The sequence below is a fragment of the Dipteris shenzhenensis genome, chromosome 15, assembly GCF_047967505.1.
Source record: "Dipteris shenzhenensis isolate YYH24624 ecotype China chromosome 15, Dip_SZ_1.0, whole genome shotgun sequence".
NCBI lineage: Eukaryota > Viridiplantae > Streptophyta > Polypodiopsida > Gleicheniales > Dipteridaceae > Dipteris > Dipteris shenzhenensis.
The window spans coordinates 1,752,603-1,775,428 of record NC_141610.1 but is presented as its reverse complement, the minus strand read 5'-3'; the positions used below and the strand labels follow the sequence as shown (position 1 = coordinate 1,775,428).

At 44.8% G+C, this 22,826-nt stretch overlaps 1 protein-coding gene across 3 annotated transcripts in view; it reads left to right on the top strand.

Moving 5' to 3' along the window:
- The window catches only part of LOC147893198 (phosphoribosylaminoimidazole carboxylase, chloroplastic-like), a 141,645-nt gene that overhangs the window by 35,660 nt on the left and 83,159 nt on the right, over positions 1-22,826 (top strand). For all 3 annotated transcript variants that reach the window (XR_015542229.1, XM_087385949.1, XM_087385948.1), the window contains exons 7-8: positions 12,553-12,626; positions 12,735-12,882. Coding sequence is in view for 2 of the 3 variants with exons in the window: in XM_087385949.1 (XP_087242075.1) it covers positions 12,553-12,626; positions 12,735-12,882 (222 nt within the window). In the remaining variant the exon portion in view is untranslated. The remainder of the gene's footprint in view (positions 1-12,552; positions 12,627-12,734; positions 12,883-22,826) is intronic.

The following is a 22,826-nucleotide window of genomic DNA, read 5'->3' as shown; positions in this document are numbered from 1 at the left end:
GAGTGTTAGTGTTTGTTTTTTGGGGACCAGAGTCTTGATGGTGACCACTTGGTCTGGCCAGAGGAGCTCTCATGCCAGCATCCTGGACTCCCACAGCTGTAAAGAATTTTCTCTCACCCTTAGACAAGCAGTAGGCTCAGCACACAGCTCCATCTCTCCAGGACAAAGTAGTGATAGGAGGGATCGTTGATATAACACACCCTCGAGGAGGTAGATTCGGGAGTGGCTTCATGCAAGCTTAGTGCTAGAGGGTGACCACATTCGGGAAGTCACTATCTATGGGAGGGGAGTATTTCTTCTTCAGCTAAGTTCTCCAGCCTCCTCACAAGTCCTCGTGGAGCAAAGTCCGATTTTCCTGGGTCCACACTTGGTCTACCTTATTTCTTGGTATCATGGCTTTACGCTGGAGGATATGGATATGACACATCATTTCCCCCGCTTTCCGGTGAGGCTCCACTTCCTGAGGCTCCCGAGGGAGTACAGGTCCATTTGGCCTTCCATAAGGGGGTTTTTTTTTGCACAATGTTGGAGTCCCCGCCGGTTACAATAGCTTCAGTAGTAGCTGATGATGGGCCATCCTTGCTCGGACTAGTCGTGGGAAAACTGGAGTTTCTCCCAGTGATGATTCTCTTGAGACCTTGAATGGGGGCACACTTCGGCAGAGGTTGGAGATCTCTAGGCTTCTTGGACAGTGCCTACGTTGCAGACAGCTGGGGCACCTAGCTCGAGACTGTCCCAGAGGACAGACACAGCCTCCTCCCTCCCCCAACAGGGTCGGTAGAGTCAACAGAGAGAGACTCAGGAGGAGAGGACGCAGAGATCCTCTAGACAGCAGCAGTAGGAGTCACATACACCATATTCAATTGGGCCTGCAACCGATGCAAAGGTTTCATAGGGTCTCTTTGCAATTACCAGCAGCCGGTTCGTCAAATTTGCCCAAAGGCTTTGCAAGGTGTCAATTAACTGCATTTTCAACTCATCAATTTCAGTGGATGACATGAAAGTACCATCAACTTCCTCAGTCATTTCCTTCAATGACTGTTCTACTCCTTCTAGTGCTCTAATCCTCTCCTTGAGGATTGTGTTCTCAATTTGCATGTCTGTGTTGTCTGCTGCTTGCCTCTGGAGCTGCAAGAAGAATTCAGTCTTCATTTCCTCCAGCCATTTAGTCACTGTGGGCATGTATTCTTTCTGAACTCTCACTTGAGCAAGCAATTTGGCCACATGCTGCTCTTATGACTCTTTGTACTGCTGATACTCATCTCGCAGCTTTGCCAATTCTTACTGGCAGTCTGCCAATTCCTTCTGCTGCTGCTGCTGCTGCAGCATTTCCAACTTGTGCTTGAAGGCATCGTTCTCTTTTTGTAAGTCTTGAATATGCTTGTTTATCATACCAGTCTGGAGGATTATCTATTCGAATCATGAATATTCCCGCATCAGGCATTTTAGTTGGTATTCCTGTCGGATCTTCTCCTAATGTCAATCTGCTCAGGTAATCTACAATAGCATGCTGCTTTCCAGGTCTATGCACAATTGAATAATCAAATTCCTGTAGCAAAAGCATCCATCTTGTAAGTCTACCTGTAATTGAGGTTTATTGACTAAATATAGTAGTGCTTGATGGCCCACATGAAAGATAACCTTGTTGCCAAGTAGATTGTGCCTAAACATGTGTAATGGATATACCATTCCAAGTGCTTCTCTTTCAATGATTGCATAATTCTTCTCATGTTTGGATAGAATCCTACTTGCATAGTACATTGGTCTGAACCACTTGTCTTTCTTTTGCTGCATCAAAACTGCACCAACAGCCACATCTGATGCATGTTAGAAAATACCCAACAGAGGGTACACACAGCGGAAGACTTATAGTAATGCCCAGGAGCTCACACAGTGTGCGGTGTGGGTGTGGAATCACAGACTTCTTTACTTATGTGCATACAATAGTTGTGCAGACTCATCAAGAGACAATGAACCAGCCAGATATAGAAACCACCAAAATATATATTTCCGTCCAAAAATATGGACACAATACAAGAGAGATAGATCCAGAGTCCCACCGATGGTGTGGTCCTCTGATCTTACCACAAGGTCCTTCTATCTGCTGGCTATCTCTAGACTCAAGCCCGCGTGCTCCACCTCGAGTGTCTGTAGACTTTCCGTCCAGTATGTTCTTCTCCACCTTATTGCCTGTGAATCAGCCTAGGTGGGCAGCCCCTACCAAGCTTTGTCTGCAGCACACAGGTCCCTGTTCCACTGCTCCAACCTGCTTGTGAATGGCTGCTCCAGAAGGTACGATGATCACAACACCTTGCTGCCCTAGAAGACAGCCAAGGTCCAGCCTCTAGGAACTCAGTCTGCAGCTCACCTCTTCACCCCCAGTGTGAGGCCCAAGGGAGTGGCTCCTCGCTGCTCCTGTCTGCTCCTGCTTTTGCTGAACTGTTGGATATGAAATGAGGTCACAAGCCTCTCCTTTTATAGGGCTCAAGGCCCCCTTGAACCAACCGACCAGCCAGCCCTAAATGGGCCGACTGGCTGGTCTGTAGCAGCCCTAACCAACCGACCAGTTGGTTGGCTGGTTGGCTGCCTATCCAGCCCTATTTAGGGCCCTTTGCTGGCCCTTTGTTCCATGCAGGGTCCAGCCCCTTTGCTGCTGCTGTCCTGCCACCTGCCAGCCCTGCTTGCAGGCCATAGACCTGCCCATATACTTTGCCAAGGACTCCGTCATGCAACCGCCTCTGCCAGGCCCTTCTACAGCGCTGTACAGTTCCGTACATTGCTGATGTCATCGTGCCTTCCATAGGGTCCTGCTGCAGTCCACTGTGTGCCTCATGCCAGGCCTGATCCAAGACACTGTGTCCCCGCCATCTTCCTGCACATGAGCTGCTCGTGATGCAGCCTTTCATCCTTGGGATACCCCACCAACCATGAATGCTCCAGATCTGTCCTAGATCCACACATCCACGCAATCTCTCTTTGGGCACATCCTGCCCTAGGTCTCCCTCCCCCACGCTCTCCTCATTTGTTGGGGGCTTACAGATGGGGAGGTGACCTTTCCAACACCCCCTCTCACCGACACATCTCGGCCCAATGCCAACATGTCGATGAAGATGCTCCAGTAACTCCTTGGTCGTAGTCCTCTGGAACTTTTCGATGTCGAAATCTTTTCCTGGCTTTTCATCCAGTGGCTCCTGCTCCACTAGGTCCGGTTCCGCTTCCGCACACCATCCTGGTACACAGGTCCATCTCTGGTAGCACCTCCTGGCACCACCCCCTTTTGTCACATTCCTGCCTTTGTATTCGAGCAACCCAGCCTCCACGATCTTCCAGTCGTCCCCCTCATAATGAGTGAACAACTTGGAGTCTTCCAGGCACCATGCTCTGAGGGTCTGTTTCAACCCGTCCTTCCTTTGGCAAGGTCTGCAACAAAAGTACATCTCCAGATCACCTGGACTGCGAACTTTAAACGCACCTGACGAACATGAGTCACCCTCCTTCTCGCAAGGGCACAATCCTCCAGTCGTGGAAGTCGATTCCCTAGAGCTTGTGAATCAGGGTCGTCCTTCAGCAAGGTCCCTGCCTTCAGGCTCCCACACCTGTGAGCCTCCTACTTGGGCTCTGATACCATTTAGGGCCCTTTGCTGGCCCTTTGTTCCATGCAGGGTCCAGCCCCTTTGCTGCTGCTGTCCTGCCACCTGCCAGCCCTGCTTGCAGGCCATAGACCTGCCCATATACTTTGCCAAGGACCCCGTCACGCAAGCGCCTTTGCCAGGCCCTTCTACAGCGCTGTATAGTTCCGTACATTGCTGATGTCATCGCGCCTTCCATAGGGTCCTGCTGCAATCCACTGAGTGCCTCATGCCAGGCCTAATCCAAGACACTGTGTCCCCGCCATCTTCCTGCACATGAGCTGCTCCTGATGCAGCCTTTCATCCTTGGGATACCCCACCAACCATGAATGCTCTAGATCTGTCCTAGATCCACACATCCAGGTAATCTCTCTTTGGGCACATCCTGCCCTAGGTCTCCCTCCCCCACGCTCTCCTCATTTGGGGGCTTACAGATGGGGAGGTGACCTTTCCAACAATGCATCCACAAAAACATCAAAGGGTAATGTCCAATCAGGTGGTTGGAGTATAGGTGCTATGACCAACATCTTTTGCAAGATATCAAAGGCTTCTTGCTGCTCTCTTCCCCATACATATTGTTCTGACTCCCTGGTCAGCTTGGTGAGTGGGAAGCATACTTTTGATAAATACCTTAAAAACCTACAATGTCATTTGATTTGACCAACAAATCTTTGCAATTGTTTGACAATCTTTGGAGGGTTTGCCTTTTGTATCACTGAGACTTTCTTGGGATCAATTTCCATCCCTTCTTCTGAGATGATATGTCCCAAAAGGACTCCTCTTTGTGAGAAAGCGGAAGCAAGAGCAAGAGTGCGCAAAGAGAGAGTGAGCTGAACGTAGTTCACTCCCCAAGTATGTACTAAACCAAAGTACAAAGAAAGAGATAAGGGTTTTGTCTCAGTGACAAAACCCTCTCTAAGTGACAAAGTGACTGAAGTGAAGTACAAAGAAAGAGATAAGGGTTTTGTCTAAGTGACAAAACCCTATCTAATCACTAACCGTAGTTGGAGATTAGATCGTGGTTAGGGGGAAAAACCTACTTAGACAAAACCCTATCTAATCACTAACCGTAGTTAGAGGTTAGATCGTGGTTAGGGGGAAAAACCTTTAAGAGGGAAAAGTGCCCCTAACACACTTATTACATTACATTGGCCACTGCCAAGAATATAATAATAATTCTTACACCCCCCTGCAGTGCCAATGTGGTGTACAAGGTAGTGATCAATCACCAAAAGGAGATAAGTTTAGGGCACTGCGAAATGCCTCAAACTTCTCACGTGGAAGTGCTTTGGTGAAGATGTCTGCAACATTGTCATGTGTTGGCACATAGATCATACTGATCTCCCCTGCATGCAACTTCTCTCTGGCATAATGATAATGAACCTCAATGTGCTTTGTGCGAGCATGAAACACAGGATTCTTTGCCACTGCAATAGCACTCTGACTATCAGTGAGAATAGGAGAAGGACCCTCCAATATGAGGCGAAGATCAACGAACAAACGTCGTAGCCAAACACTCTCAACTGTCGCTGTGAAAGCTGCCCTGAACTCAGCTTCACATGAAGAAGTAGCCACCGTAGATTGCTTCTTGCTCAGCCAAGAAATGCAAGCATTGCCCAAAAAGAAACAATTACCACTAGTGGATTGCCTGGTATCATAGTCTCCAGCCCAATTTGAATCACTGTAAGCATGCATTTGCAAGTCACCTCCCCCTGGGAAACATCAAGCCAAAAGACTTTGTGCCTTGCAAATATCTGAAAATGCGTTTTACAGCCTGCCAATGTGTTGTCTTTGGGCTGTGCATATATCTGCTCAACTGAGATACTGCATACTGAATATCGGGCCTGGTATTGCACAAGTATATGAGGCATCTAATCAAAAACTTTAAAATGGTCCACTGAAGGCTTTCTCCCATGCAATGCCTCATAGGGAGTGATTGTCTTTAAAGCCTTTGTGGGAGCCTGATTCAAAATATAGTTGGCACACATGAGGCCTTCAAGCCAAAACTTGTGAGGCAACTTCTTACTTGTAAGCATGCATCTATTCATCTCGGTGGTAGTGCGATTCTTCCGCTCAGCTTTGCCATTTTGTTGAGGTGTAAGCCTCACTGTAAGTTGATGTGTGATACCTTTCTCTTTCAAAAATGCCTCAAATTCATGAGACATATGCTTTCCCCCTTGATCTGTGCGAAGTGTCTGCACCTTGAGTCCTGTCTCATTCTCAACCATAGCCACAAAGTGTTTGAAATGCATTAACTTTGTGGCATATGCAACACAACCAAAAACTCTGAAATGGTCCACTGAAGGCTTTCTCCCATGCCATGCCTCATAGGGAGTGATTGTCTTTAAAGCCTTTGTGGGAGCTCGATTCAAAACATAGTTGGCACACATGAGGCCTTCAAGCCAAAACCTGTGAGGCAACTTCTTACTGGTGAGCGTGCATCTATGCATCTCCATAAGAGTGCGATTTTTGTGCTCAGCTTTGCCATTCTGTTGAGGTGTAAGCCTCACTGTAAGCTGATGTGTGATGCCTTTCTCTTTCAAGAATGCGTCAAACTCATGAGACATATACTCCCCCCCTTGATCGGTGCGAAGTGTCTGCACGTTGAGTCCTGTCTCATTCTCAACCATGGCCACAAAGTGTTTGAAATGCATAAACACTTCTGATTTTGCCTTGAGACCATAGACCCAAGTGTAGTTGTTGGCAAAGTCATCTATGAAGGTAACATAATAAAGATAACCCCCAAAAGCAGGTGTCCTCATGGGACCGGAGACATCACTATGAACAAGCTGTAATTTTTGTGTAGCTTTCACTGCACCATCCTTCTTGAAAGGAAATCTATGCACCTTACCAAGGATGCAACCCTCACATGCATGAGGAGGAGGTGATTCTAACGGAGGCAATGCATCAATCATGTCATGCTTCTGTAGTGTCATTAAGCTGCCATAGCTCATGTGCCCATACCTGGCATGCGATAACTCCCCATTCTGTATCGCAAGAGTGGGAGTGCTCACTGATAATGCAAGATTGGATTTTTTTTCATATAAATGAAGCTGAAAAAGACCCCGATACAAAGTGCTAGACAACATCAAAGCATAGTTATTCTCTTTGTCTCTGACTCCGCACTTATCATCATCAAATACAACTTGAAATTCTCCTCTATTAAGAGAGAACACTAAAAGGAAATTATTCTTTATGCTTGGCACATAGAGTACATTTGAAATTCTGAAATCTGTGCCATGAGTGGATGTGAGAATAATGTCTCCCACTCCACACACTGAACAAGCAGAATTATTTGCACAAGTCACCTTCTTTTTGGTAGGTGGTGGATGCAGAGATGCAGAAAGACTCTTCTTGGAAGTGATGTGCTTTGAAGCACCGCTATCAAAATACCAAGTATTCAGTGTCTCATTGACAGTGAGAGAGCATGCATCCTTTTAAGGATCATAGCTGCAAGTCAAAAAAGCATAAGGGTCATCATCATTAGTGGCTGTAGCATCTGAGCTACCCATTGAAGAATTTGAAGTGCAAGACAGAAAGGCATAGTCCTCTTCCACAAAGTTGGCTGCAACATCTCCCCCATCATGAGAATGAGGAGCTGATGTATCTGACATAGCCATATCTGAATCCCTTTTCTTCTCTTTGGCTATGCGCTTCTTGCATTCTCCAATATAATGACATGGCTTCTTGCAATAATGACAAATGCCCTTCTTTTTTTGCTTATCTGCATTACCCTTTGCCTTATAAGAAGGCTGTCCTGAATCAGCTTTATGCTGATGTGCGGGCTGATTGGCATGTGGCTTTTGCTGCCCTTTCCCCTTGGGCTTAAATTTGGAAAGCATGGCATGCTCGCCAGCCCGGGTTGCCATATTTCTACGAGTCTGCTCCTCCTGCAACAGAAGTCCTACCAACTCGTGAAAAGAGAGAGGATGGCTGCCCCCCCTCAATGACAAATTCAGTGAGGTGTGGAAACCAAGATAGCACTCAGGAAGAGAGTTCATAGTGGTGGTGATCATCTTTGAATCCGGAATGACTTCATCAATATTAAGCAATTGTTTCCTCAAATCTGAAGCTTAGTGAGGTGAGAATTCATGGAATCTCCCTCATCCATATCCGTATGGGAAAGCTCTCGCTTTAGAAAGGAAACTCTGGCTTCATTTCTTGCTGCAAACATACTCTCTAGTATCTCCCAAGCTGCCATAGATGTCTTGCATGAGCGAATGTGAGGTATAATGAACCTCTTGACAGAGAAAGAAATCACTGAAAGAGCTTGTGCATCTCTCCTATCTTTTCTGCTCTGCTATGGGAGCTCCTGGAGCGGCTACTCCAACTACTTGTGCTGCATTTGCACCTCTACCCCTGCCTCCATCTGTAGGAGTGACAGGAGTAGCCACTGTATCTAGTCTTGCTTCATCTCCATTGACATAATCCCAAAGATGTCTGCCAACCAAGATATTGCGAACCATGAAACTCCACAAGGAGTAGTTGGTGCCATCCAACTTATCCTCTTGTGTGAGAATTCCGAACACCTCATTGGGGTTGTTCTGAGCCATTTTTGCCAGATAAACTCAAAAAACTCAGCAAACTGACCAAGTAAAATCCCTTTCTAATGCACAAGTAAAATCTGCAAAGAAAATCTGCCCACAGTGACAAATACTGTCATAGTCTATCAAAGGCTCAAAATGCACCCAAATGCTCTCCTTAATGCCCAAATATCTGCAAATAGAATCTGCAAAAAATGGCAAAAGTCTGCAAATTGACTCATACTGAGTCTAGAACTGCTTGCAAACTTCCAAAATGCTCTTTTACCTGCAAAATTGCAACCCACATGCAAAAGCCCCAATTTCTTGTGGGAAATTGCATACAAAAGAGGACAAATGATCTGAAAGCCCCAAATGTTGCACAAATTGCACTCGGCTTGCAAAAGCCCCAAATTTCACTGCTAGATTGCAGTGCAATTGCAAAAGCCCCAAAATTCTCTAAAACTTGCAGATCTACTGCAATGTCTGCTAAAGCTTCAAATGTGCTCCCAAAAGCTAAGCTAAACAATGGCTAAATGCACTACTGAACCTGCAAATGAACCTTGCCAACAAATGACGGATACTGGACACCTTCAGCGTGCAAAAGTCTGCTAGCACGAAAGTGTACGGAATCTTGTACGGACGAACTGTATGAAAACTTATACGGACAGTGTGAAAACCTGTACGGACGAACTGTACGTAATCCGTATAGTGTATGGACGACTGTACGGACTGGATAGCGCTATTGTACGGAATGCGAGCCGTGCGGTCGTACAGAACTAACACGCAGGTATGGGAATTCGTATAGTCGTACGGACTGTACGGACCGAATTCTGCGTGGGTGTATGGACGGGAGCAAGTCTGGTACGGAATCCGCACAGTTGTACGGACTGTACGGGCAGGCGGGAGCGGGAGCTGAAATGCGGGAGCTGGAAGAGAAGAGTAAGGAGTAGGGAGAAGGTCCGGGAAGGAAGTGCTTTGATACCAAATGTGAGAAAGCGGAAGCAAGAGCAAGAGTGTGCAAAGAGAGACTGAGCTGAACGTAGTTCACTCCCTGAGTATGTACTGAACTGAAGTGACTGAAATGAAGTACAAAGAAAGAGATAAGGGTTTTGTCTAAGTGACAAAACCCTATCTAATCACTAACCGTAGTTAGAGATTAGACCGTGGTTAGGGGGAAAAACCTCTAAGAGGGAAAAGTGCCCCTAACACACTTCTTACATTACATTGGCCACTGCCTAGAATATAATAATAATTCTAACACTCTTTTTACAGCAATGCACATCTAGTAGGGTTGAGGCTGAGCCTAGTCATTCTACATTTCTCAAAGCATAGTCTGAGCTGATAAACGTGCTAATGTCTTTTTTCAAAAATTGAGAAATCATATAAAAACACACTAATGAAAGTTGTGAAGTGTTTTGCAAATACTTCCTGTATGTACTTTTGGAAAGTTGGTGGTGCATTACTGAGTCCAAATGTCATTACATTAGATGCAAAGACTCCCCACTCAGTCACATATGCTGTTTTGTCCTTGTCTTTTGGGCCATTGCAATCTGATTATAGCCACTAAATCCATCTAGAAAACTGTAGATTTCATCGCCTGCAAAAGCATCTAGGACTGAGTCACAAAATGGTAATGGGAATGGATCAGTAATTGTGGCAGCATTCAACTTTTTGTAGTCCACACATATTCTCAGTTTGCCATTCTTTTTTGAAACAATGACAATTGGTGACAACCATATCACGTGATCCAATGGATATATGAATCCAACTTTGAGCAGTTTATCCAGCTCCTCTTTTACTTGTCTGGCATAATTAGGGTTCATTTTGTACCTATGCTGGATCACTGGAGTTGCATCCTTCCTCAAGTTGATCCTATGTTGGCAGAATGTAGGATCTACCCCTTTCATATCTGTATAATGCCATGCAAACACATCTTTGAATTCTATTAGCAATTGTCTGAGGTGCTCTTTGAATGGCTCTTGAAGCCTAGTGCTTACAAGCATTGCTTTTGGGTCATTAGGGTCTCCAAGATTCATCTCCTCTAGATCATCCTCTTTTACTCTTGAACTTCTTTTCATATGTTCTTCAAACTGTTTCTCTGCCTCAATGATGGCATGCACACGTGTTTTGTGATTGTCATCCAATGCAGTATCCTCATTGTCTGGCTCATTTGCATTATTATGCTGTGTAGTGACAAAATCTGTATCCAACTTCTGTCTGATTCTGTGTGCCTATGAAGTTTCCACAGTCGGATCAGAAATTTGTGATTTTCCTTCTGTATTGATGTATCGCTTCACAATGCTTTTGACTTCCATCTCAAATAGAGGTATAACTGATGGGTTCCTTCTCAGGAACATGTCCTCCTCATCTTCCTCTAGTTCAGCCACCATGTTGACTCGTTCTGTCCGTAAAGGCTGCATATGTCTAGGGAAACTCTTCTTTGTCGTCAGGGAGATCTTGAACTTTTTCTTGCCCTTTCTGATTGTAATCCGTTCAGCTCCCCAATCTTGCTTCACTTTTGCAGCCCTGAGCCAAGGTCTGCCTAGGAGCATGGAGTAGGAGTCATGTCTTTCCTCCATCCAGAGGATAACAAATGTCACAATGAAACTTAATCCTCATATGCTGATCTCTTGACCTCTGAGAATGCCAAGTGGCTGTATCCTTCTTTGATAAGCCATTCTCACTTGGAAGGGTGCTGGAGCTAATTCATTAGAGCAGAACTTCTTGAAGACAATATGTTTACTCCAGATTCACCATCAATACTTACATCAGGGATTTTTTGTCTGTCGTATTCCACATCAATTGTGGGTACTCTATAATCCACTTCTTCCACAATAAAGGTTTCTGCAGCTTCTTCTTCATCCTCCTTAAGCATTTCTTTAGGTGCCTTAGGTAGGTTGTCTTCCTGTAAACCTTGAAATAATTCTTCTTTGAATGCAGGTACGAGATTCAGGAGTTGATCCAAGGTAATTTGTACCTTTGAGTGTAGTAATTCTTTAAAGAAAGCATCGGGCTAACCATGACCTTTTGTCTTGTGAGCATTTTTAAAGACCATAGTGTTGTCATGTATGTCAGGCATATCCTCTGCTGATTGTCTACTGTTCTCTGCTTTGTGATTACTCTCTGATGTGTTTCCGACAGGAATTTGTATCTCTGCCTTAGGAACAACTGTTTTAGTTGGCCGACTGTGCCTTTCTTGTTCTGCATCAGCTGGATGCTCTGCTGTTCTCTTGTGGCTTGGCTATGTGAATCTCTATCATCTTTTGCATGAATGGGACTCTCATTGATTTGTGGTAAGTTGTTTTCCCTTTGATCTTGTTACTGCCATTGCATCCACGTCCTTTTGAGCTTCAGTAATCTCCTCTTTCTTCTTGCATGTTGTGTCCTCACATTCCACTTCAGGGAATGATTTGCTTTGTTTGGTTGTATGGACTATTATGACAGTTTGAATAGTCTCTTGATCCATAGTCTCTTTAGACTCTTCAATGCTCATTAAGAACACCATATTAGCTCTATTGGTGGTTGTGTTGGGGGATTTGGGTTTCCTCTTGCATTGTACTGCACAATTGGAATGTCTCTTTCCTCCCTATGCTTACACCATAGTTCACATTGTGGACCTTGTCTATGACCATCCACACCACAATAATTACAGGCTTGATTCATGTTGGGTCTTTGTTGAGCTACCCAATTCTGGTTGTTTTGGGTGCATAAAGCTTTACAGAAGGTGTCCAAACAGTCAATCACCCCCAGAAGTTTGCTTCATCTGCAAACTGCTGGCAGACAGTAAATGATGTAGAATTGTAACATCCTTGCAAGTGTGGTATTAGATGAAGCCGGACCACTAGGTCTCAGTCAATCCTTTGTGTGATCATATGATAGGGAGCTACATATATTTGTGTAGATTTAACAATAATATGTAGATGCATTATATTGTAAATGCTAAATTTATTACAATTCATTATTCAAAATTAAGTAGAGTGAGTAATTTTGAAACTGTGTAATTGTTATGATTAAAGGTTTTGGAATAAACAGAGATCAATTTCCTCTGAAAAATCCATCCCTCAAGAGGTGGTTCTCCTTAGGTCTATTTTCTAACGTTGCAAGGGCTAGGGCTGTTTTGTAGTGTTTTTGTGAAATATTACATACTGCATATTTTATCGATTATTCAATTTAACAAGAACACTTTATGAAGGCAAAATGTGACATTTGACACCGCTCTTAAAGAAGCACAAATCTCACTGGTGGCTGTATAGATCCTCTAGTGAAAGCAGGATTCAAAGTTAAGGGATGAATTCATATCATAAATTTTCTGTACATCTAGAAGAATGGTTTTGGCAATCAAGACATGGTTGTATAAGCTCTGCAAGGTTTTAAAGCACTTTTTTAATGGTCTACTGCAGGAATTGTCAATCATGGTTGCAAGAGGGAGAGATGGGAGCTTATCATGCTTTCCCACCGTTGAGACCACCCATAAGTGCAGATCTTTCCTATCGTGTTTTTGGATCATTCATGACAGAAGATTTAAACTTTTACCTCCAAAAGATGCAGGTCTTTCAATCCTGACATATTTGCATTCATGTAGGGATAACATTTGTCACATTGTAGAGGCTCCTGCTCAGATTTCTGAAGAAGTTGAAAATGCTGCCATGCGTCTTGCGGAGAAAGCTGTTGGTTCTCTTCAAGGTGCTGGTGTCTTTGCAGTAGAACTTTTTCTGCTCGCAGATGGTCAGGTAAACCGTGCCTTTTTGGGCTTTTCTTTTAGAGTTCAAGGTTAGGAAATGCCTTTCAGAGAAGATTTTCTAATGTCAATTAAAACATCATGACAATGGATCATGGAATAATGCTAGTTTTGTGACAAGGTAAACTGTCAGACAAGATTTCCTAATGTGAAATAAAGCATTATGACATGGATTATGCAATTTTGTGACAACTTAAACTCTCAGTTTGCTCAATTAAAATGATGTTTGGTGAAGTAAGATGCCACTGGGTCAAAACGCGAAGTGATCATTTTGCCTTTTAGAGAAGATATTCTAATGTCAATCAAAACATCATGACAATGGATCATGGAATAAGGCTAGTTTTGTGACAAGTTAAACTGTTAGACAAGATTTCCTAATGTCAATTAAACCATTATGACATGATCATGCAATAAGGCTAGTTTTGTGACAACTTAAACTCTCATTTTGCTCAATTAAAATGACATTTGGTGAAGTAATATGCCACTGGCTAAAAATACTAAGTGATCATTTCATGGCCAATTTGACTTCTTTCAAAGTGGACCTGGCCACTTCCTTTGGGCATCCTTGGAATCGTTTTGCATAGAGCGCCGTGGAATCACATCTTCAATACTCTAGTGGAGTAAACTGCACTTGCATCAAATTTTAGTCAAAAAGAATTTTTAAAAATATGTGCAAGGACCTAAGGATGCAGAGGTGTCAAAATGGGTTAGGTTTAGGTAGTCTCCATCATAGCATGATCTAGGGTTAATACACCTTGTGCACTTGAACTTGTTAGTAAATGTGCAATTAGGGAACAATCTTGGCGAGTGTCATGTGCACGGATTGGTATCTGACGTGTACTAGTTACACAGAACTAGCTCAGGTTAGCCTGGGGAGGCTTAGAGCTAGGCAGGCTTGATTCTCGGGTTGAGTGGCAAGGGTACGAACTATTTATAGGTCTTCGCTATTTTTGGCGCCGGGGCCCGAGTCTATAAAAGAGGCCCAGGGGGTTCAATTCTCAATGTGCAGTTGGGAGCAAGTCTCGTTCCCAGGTGCTAGGTCTGATCCTGGATTGTGTCGCGGACGCGCGCCTGCATCTTAGCGTAGCCCAAGGCCCAGTGACAGATCCAGGGCTTCACAGCGCCACCTGGTGGTATGGGACACCAGGCTGGTTGGGATCTGATTGGGAGTTCGTGCTAGTAGCTCAGCTCGTGGCTCGGGGGGACATCTTCTGATTCGGGATCACATCCCGTAGATGTCACGGTTGGGTGGTGAGCAGCTTGCTCAGTTCTGATGTTGTGTGTGGTTATTTTGCAGATCAGGGGTTTCAGGAGTGCTGGGATGTGTCAGTTGGTATCAGAGCCAACTCCTGAGGTAGGAACTTCTGATACGAGAAATTTGACGGATTTCTCTTCCAGGTATGCCCTGAAATTCGAGATTTCTTGCTGCGTGTTTTGCTGTTTACCTGGAGAAGGAGGGGTGAAGAGATATCTGGAAAAGGCAGGAAGAAGGAGAGACCTGATTACGAAATTACTGAAGAGTCTACGTGAGAGAGGGAGTGAAATACTAGCTAGGAGAGAGTGGAAGAGAGGCGAAACAGGGCTGATAAGTAGGCGATGGAATCGAGATGCTGGTCAGGGCTGCGCAGAGGTAAGTGCCGCTGGTAGGAGAGGCTGAGGAGTTGCGCCATCTGTTGGTGCAGAAAGCGGCCCAGGCAGGGGGTGCGTCAAGCTGAGCAGGGGCGGTCGATGGCATCTAGGGGTGGCTGAGGTGCGAAAAAGCACCACCTTCCAAGCTTGGAAGGTGGCGCAGGAAAAAGCATCGACCCTCCAAGATTGGAGGGTGTGCATGCTAATTTTAGCCCCAAGCCCCAATTTTGGGAGGCCAGCTTTTCTGGAAAGCGTGGCTGGGCTTTTCTAGGAAGCACAGCCTCCAGAATAGCTGGGCTATCTTCTATAAAGACTAGCGAAGACCTATAAATAGTTCGTACCCTTGCCACTCAACCCGAGAATCAAGCCTGTCTAGCTCTAAGCCTCCCCAGGCTAACCTGAGCTAGTTCTGTGTAACTAGTACACGTCAGATACCAATCCGTGCACATGACAGCGAGGTGGTCATGCCACTGATCCCGAAGTCATGAAGAAGGGTGCTCTATGAAATATGCCAAATATCCTAGCAACACCCTTCCAAACAGTCCTTGCTTGTCTGCACTCCCAGAGGCAATGCTGAACTGATTGCGTGGCATCGAGGACAAGTAGGGTCACAGCTCCGAACGTGGATCTCCACAGGGTCACTGCAATCCCTCCATGAATAGAAAGCCAAAAGAAGAGAGCGATCTTTCTATTCTTGAGCGATTTCCAGAGCCCCCTCTAAAAGTTTTTTTGCTCCTCTGCAGAAATCTGAAAACTATCCTAAGGAGGAGCTCTGGAGGGCCTCCAACCTCTACTGCTTGAAATCTCCTGGCATTTCTGACTGTGTAACGGAAGAAGACGATGCTCTTCTCTCGGTGCCCTTTATCAATCCATTCTCACTCCCTTGGGTCCCACTGCAAGCACCTAATGGGGGAACCACCATATAACCAGAGTCTCCAAGAACCAAGTGCCAGGAGAACAGGGTTAGGATCAAGATACCATTGTGAGTCCGTGCCCCACTCCATGTAATCTGCAATCCTAACAAGCTGGAAGGCAACCTCCTAAAGAATATCATCCGAAGATCTAAGAAGTCTGCCTCCCGACTGAACATCAAAGACAAGGGTCTCCTCCTGTGCATCCCGCAAGGCACCAACCTGTAAAGGAATACCCGTCCCTGTGAAAGCTCCCAACCAAGTGGACTCTGTGACCGGCATTTCATCTGTATCTATCCACTCTGCTAGTGTGGCTGCCTCTATCTGCTGTATCCTGACTGTACTCCCTCTGAGGTGGCCAACTGATAAGAATCTCTGATCCTGTGGAAAAAGCCTTCGAGGCACCTACTGTGGAAGGAGGACCCCTCTCCCATCTAGACCACTGCATATAATGTGACACTCCTATTGATCTGCCATGCTCATCCAATATAGAGTCATTCTACATGACTGGCTGCCTGTCTATTTTTTCGCAAGAGGAGGGTGGAACTCTCCGAAGAGTGCCTCTAAAGCTGCCCCAAGCTTTCAGAATGGCAGCCATGAGAAGGAAGAGGGAGATCTAAGATGGGATGAGGTAAAGATCCATTTCGAGCTGTCCATCCAATCTCCCCCATGAGATGGTATACAAGACTGAATGCTGTGTAAGAAAAAATCTTTCCAAGGCTCGTGTCCAGGCATCAATCCTCTCACTACAAACTTCAGAGCAAGGCCATACGCTGCAAGTTCGGATCAATAATATTGAGACCTCCTTCCCCTGTGGGGAGAATGAGGGTCTCCCAAGCCACCCTGGCTACAATATCTAAAGTGCCATCTAACCCACTCAGTAGGAAGTTCTTGATAGGTCTCATGAACTGAGAGATACAACCTCTAGCTCTGCTCCAACATGAGCAAACGAACCAAGTAGTAGCCAATAATACGTGTTTCACAACCACTACTCTAGATGCAAGGTCAAGTCTGGCAGAACTCCAAAAAATGAGTTTTCGCGTTATGCTCTCCAACACGGGAGCAAACTGCTGTGTTGGAGAGATGCCCATCCCAACCTGGCATCCTAGGTACCTGATGGAAACACCCTTCTGAATCCAAGTGAATCCTATGTCATTCCCCCCAGTTTGGAGTGTTCTCATCACTAATCCAAAAGTCATTGGATTTGTTCCAATTAATATGAGCCCCTGCGGCAGTGCAAAACAAATCCAAGGCTGTCCTGAACGAGGTGAGTGTTTGTGGTGTGGCATCCAAAAAAGAGCGGTGTCATCTGCCAACTCACTATCCAAGAGCTCATCCTCCTGCCGGAAGCCTCATCCCCTTAATATCAGCTTAAGATCTAAGGTAATAGCTCATAGCTTCAGCCACAAATAAAAAGAGAAAGGGGGCTAAAGGGCATCCCTGACGGATTGATCTGGTACTCGGAAACTTGTCTCCCTTGACTCCACCAATAAGAACTTGGCTATGGGCTGATTGTAGAGAGCTGACGCCCCTTTGATCCATGCATTTGTGAATCCAAAGCAAACGAGGGTACCCTCTAAAAAGCCCCAGTCTACTCTATCATAAGCTTTCTCAAAGTCTAGGAGTAGAATGGCAAGCCTATGGCCATTATGCATGGCCCAGTCAGAAGCCTCCCAGAATGAGAAGATGTTATCGAAGATGCTCTTGCCATGCACAAAGCCCGTCTGCGCAACCGTAGGTTGATTGCTTTTGCTAAGATTTTGTACAAAGTACCCAATAGAGTGATCTCCACTGAGACTAAATTCCTGCAACCCGCTTTTGGGATAAGATGAATGAGGCCCTCCGTAAGTGAGTTTGGCATCTCACCGGAGTCCCAAACGCCCTGCAAGGCTGAGGTAATGTGATTCCCAATCCGATCCCAAAATGAAATTAAAAAAGACCGGGTTAAGTCCATCCGAGCCAGGGGACCTGCCTTTGTGAAAGGCAGAGAGAGCAGTCCTGAACTCTATGTCGGTGAAGGTGCATCAAGTGAGACTATCATATCTCCAGTGACAACCATAGGTAAGTGCTACCAAATAACAACTCAAGCATCATCTCTGCCTGTGTGTTAGGATCTGCTGTAAGAAGGGAGGCATTGAAATCTGTGGTTACCAGCAAGACGGCATCTGGATGTGTCTGTAAAACTCCGTCTAAGTCACCAAGCTGTGAAACACTCTCCTTACTATGTCTGGGACCAAGAGTAGAGAAGAAGATTCTCAGGCGAGGAGCCGCTCTGCCAGTATCAGGATTCCAGATGCCTTCTATGCAGAGGAGGACCTCACAGAGACAGTGTTACGGAATTGGGTATCTCACATGCACGATGGGCAGCTTTCCCCGTCAGATGTAGCTACAGCCCTCTCAGATATTGGCAACTTTTATCATTCAGTTGCTCGTATCAGGAGAGGTGAGATCCTCAGGCGAGAGATAGGTGTCCGCCTGCAATTGGCTGCTCTTTCAAGGGAAGAGCAGAAGAGGCCTCCAGATGCTTGGGTTCAGGAGCGCCTTGCTGCAGCAAGGTCTCAGCAGCAGTCACTGTTAGATCAGAGAGTAGAGTATGCCGTCCATGCCAGAGAGTCATTTTGGACTCAAAAGGGAGGTAGGGTCAACAATCACTCAAATTCTTTGGATCTAGCTATCTTTCATATTGTACCTTATTCTTGAAGACCAATTGAAGCTACATAATATCTCAACTTCTCCCTAGTTATACCACCTTAGTCAACATGTCTGTAGGATTCAGGCTAGTGTGTATCTTTTCCAGTTTCAACTATCCCATCCTTCAAAAAATTTTGGTTGAAATGATATCTGAGCCTCAAATACGCAAGATTTGAAAGCAACACAATTCGAGGGCCATCGCAATCATCGGGCTTTGCCTAGATGATTCATTGATTCATCATATCGACTTCAAGTCCAAGGCTAAGGAGATTTGGGCACGCCTCGAGAATATATTTGGTAACAGGATCACCAACTCCAAGGTTTTTTTGAAAATGCAATTTTATAAGTTGAAAATGGAAGGCTCTGATACCTTGAGTGCACATATAGCAAAAATTCAGTCTTTAGCTCAACAACTCTCCAACTTGAAGTGTTGCTCGGATGACGAGGACAAAATGGGTGTCCTCATGACAAGTATGGAAGGGATTTCTCGCTTTGAGAATGCCCTTGAAGTACTTCGCATTGCATCGACTACATTCGAAGATATGGTCTCTTCTTCTTGAAAAGGATCGCCGCAACAAAGAATCTCCATCCTACTCATTGGATACTACACAGGCTCTTGCCTCTACTAGCAAATGGAGACTTAGGCCATCGACTCCACCAGCACGAGGAAAGACATTCAAGCCGTTCAAGTGCACTTATTGCAACAAGCTCGATCATACTAAGGACATGTGCTACTAAAAGCTTGCTCAACAACAATCGAAGGATCATGCTAGTTGGGTGGCATCCGCCACTAGTGATGATGCAGACAAAGATGACCATCCGACAGAGGATCATGCTCTTACTGTTTGTCTCCAACATCTAGAGGATGATGGAGATCATGATTTTGCTTTTTAAGCATGATATATTTGGGTACTCTACCCTGGGGGTGTTTCCCAAAAATGAATGCAATAACTCATGTGTGTGTAGTCAATAAAGGTACTCTGCCTTGGATAGTCGTTTTGGCTTTGATAGGTCTATTTGTTGGTGCATTGGTCTCCTAGACCTCTGAGTTGATCATGCATCCATGCATGATGAGCCTCTGAGCCATGCTAGATGAGATTTCTATGTTATGCTCACTAGCCTCTGAGCCATGCTCACTTTCCTCTGAGATTGTGTGGGAGCCATGTCTAGTTCTGAACTGGCATGCACAGTTTTGATGACCGTCATTGTCATGTTCTATTCTTGGTTCCATTCCAGTAGTCCCTCACCTTTCCTCCATGGGGGGGGTGTTAGGAAATGGAGTCAATTTGAGTGACTTTTAGTGTGTTTCTATTGAGTTCTAGAGTAGTACTATACTACTTTATATCCTAGAGTGCCACGTGTCACTATGGGACTTATCCATATACATTTGACACTTAGAGTGTGTGTGTCTATCCTATAAAGGCATTGTACTTTCTCATGTCAAATCAATCAAGCCTTAAGCCTTTCTTGATCATGTAAGTACTTTGCTTGGTTGTAGATTTCTTTCTAGCGTTGTTTAAGTCAATACTAAGTTTTGCTTATAGCAGGGCTTGAGTCCTCATGTAATGCTATTTCGACTATCTAAGTCATGAGCGGGACTTTGCTCTAACTAAGCAGTGGACTCCCTGCTCTATAACTAACTAGGGAGGACTCCCTGCTCTGTAACTAACTAGAGATACGAGGAGTGTAGCATGTGGGACTTGCCTAAGGACCTGGGGCCCTCACCTGCTCTGTAACTAAACAGAGAAGATTCCCTACTCTGTAACTAACAAGAGAGAGAGAACGGAGAAGATACGAGGACACCTCACCTCACCTCACCTCAGGGCGTGAGGTGAGGCCCTCACCTCACCTGAGGGGCTTGGTCGTTTGGACATTCAAGGAAGAATGACACCATGTGCTAGAAGAGACGAACAGATTTCAGCACTTGCTTCTATCTAGGAGCAGGCTAGACTGCTGGAACAGTCCATAGAAGCTTATAAGTGACACTCTGTCCCAAAAACAGCTGCATGCAGAGTTGCTCCAGCTGACAGCACACCCTAGAGTCGGTGAAATAGCCCGGAGATCTTCATCAGTTTTGCCACTACCATACTGATGACGTGGCTCCTATCACTGTCAAAACAGCATATTCTGACCAGCTCTCAGGCTGGTCAAATTCATGGCATAAAGAACAGCCCTTTGGCTATCCTTAAACACCTGCCCATGGTCAGCAAGGACATCGTGGGAGTAAACACAAGCATCCAGAAGTTTGATCCGCATGAACAGCAATTACTCTGTGAACCTTTCTGTGTCTACATGGAATAGTTCATTCCTCTGTTCAAGTATCTCCGTCTACATCCACGAAGCAGTCAAGCCTCGAATCGTCACTTCATAGACTTTTGATAGAGAGATTCATTAACGAATTACATCGTTTCATCACACGCTCGAAAACTCCTCATCTGGGAAGACAAACTTTCAGCAGAAGGGCACCGAGATTTCAGAGAAACTACTATGCATACAAACTTGGCAACTCGCCCGAGTTCTGGTGACAGAGTGGCTCTGATACCAACTGAACACGATCGATGGCTAGGCCCAAGCCTAGAAAAAACCAAGATCACACTCTACCTTCAAAACCACCAAGGACCGATTCGGGGAAGTTTGCAAGCTCAACGCCTAGTCTAGATCTAGTATAAAGGATCACCCTCCAAGCTTGAGGTTAGCCAAGCACCAAGCTGTATCCATTGTATAACCTTTGTGTGCCATACCGTAGGTGTTCACTAGGCCAGGCATTGCTTTAAGTTCAGTATCTCAAGTCCATCCTAAGGGATGCCTACAAATGAGGCTAAAGCTCACAAAAATAGACTCACCACGGGGTTTTCCTAACCTAAGGACACCCGTACGGTGGGTACTTCATGAAATAGATTTTTTTAAAAGTGTCCCTTGCTTTTGACCTAATCCAATCATAAGCGCCAAGTCATGCTATGATCTTGGGGTCATAACAAATATCATCTTCAACAAAGGTCACCTCTCTGCTTACAATGATTTTTTTGTTTCTAGACAATATAACTTGTATGCTTGTTGATTAGTAGTGCTAGCCTTTGTCAACGATAAGTCTGCCCTTCACCTTTGGAGTGCTGATAGAAACTCAGTACGAAGACCTTTGTATAAGTAGATGCTCAAGTATGTGTGGGTGTGGAGATTTGTATATGTGAGAGCATAAATTTATACTATGATCTACACCCACTGTTGGGTGCTGATGACGTCAGTGGGGATGTCATAGTAGCTAGTCCCTACTATGCGTGATGGAGTTTACGGTTTTCAAATTACGAGTGACTATCATGAGATTGAAACTGCACTATATGTTGTGTTTTTAAAGGATGATTTTGGGCATGTTCTTGGATTCATGTAGATATATGCTTCTGCTGTACTAGCGGACATGCTAATTTCACCTTATGAAGTTTTCTTCAAGGTTTCAGCTTGCTGATATCACGATAAATTCTTTCTATCTTAAGTGGTGCATTGCCTTATCAGCTAGATTGCCTAAGCATTTTTTTGCTTGGATGCTCGTTTGGTAGAGACTCAAATGAAATCGTATAGTCTTCACAAGCAGTGGTAGCTTGAATGAATAGAAGGTGGACTATTTTTGAATGGCCTTCTCCTTTAGTGCTAGCCTTTGTTGCGGTTGAGTCTGCCCTTCACCTCCGAAGTGTTGACAGAAACTTAGTACGAAGACCTTTGTATAAATGGATGCTCAAGTATTTGTGGGTGTGTGGATTTGTCTTTGTGAGCATATGTTTAAACTATGGTCTATACCCACTGTTGGGCACTGATGATGTCAGTGGGGATGTCATAGTAGCTAGTCCCTGATCGATATGCATGATGGAGTTTATGGTTTTGAACCTTATGAGTGACTATCATGAGATTGAAACTGGACTATGTGTTGTGTTTTCAGAGGATGAGTTTGGGCATGTTCCTGGATTCATCTAGATATATATAACCTATATGCTTTTGATTGATTATTATATCCAACAAGCATGCATTTTACTGCGTTTGTCATCAACTTTCTCTCTCGTCTCCTTGGGCTCAAGAGCTTAAGCCACAATCAAATCTTTCAAATGTGCATCACTGGGTTTGTGTCCGCTCGAAGCCTCATGTGGTGTCACGCTCCTGATTGTGTTTGTAGAACTTTGTTGATGTGATGATATAAGCTAATGTATTTACAGCTTTTGCCTTGGATCTCTTCGTCACCTACCTTTCTCTCAACACGTATCTTGCCATCTCAAGCAAGGTTGTGTTCAATCTTTCAGTTTTACCGTTATGCTCTGGTGTGTAAAGAGGGGTAAGTTGTTGTTTTATACCACGTTTCTTGCAAAAGCTTCTAAAGGCTCCCAAAATATAGTCTCAACCTTTATCATTTCTAAGGTTTTTGGCTTTCGACCCTAATTGGCTTTTTGCAGCACTTTTGAAGTCTTGGAGACATTCACAAGTTTTGATGAAGCAAGCATATAAACAGCTCCACTAAGTGGCATCTTTTATACACCTCTCCACTCTCTTTTGATATTCTTTGGTGCATTTTGTGACCCAAGCCTGGTATCCATAGTGTAGTGTATAGGGATTTTCTAATGTTCCTACTCGAAATGTGTGATTCTAGGCATTTACTATGAAGGCTAAGAGTTCTTTAATCCCATCTAGAATTGTTCTCTCCTCGTGTGTGTTGCAGTTGTCGTTA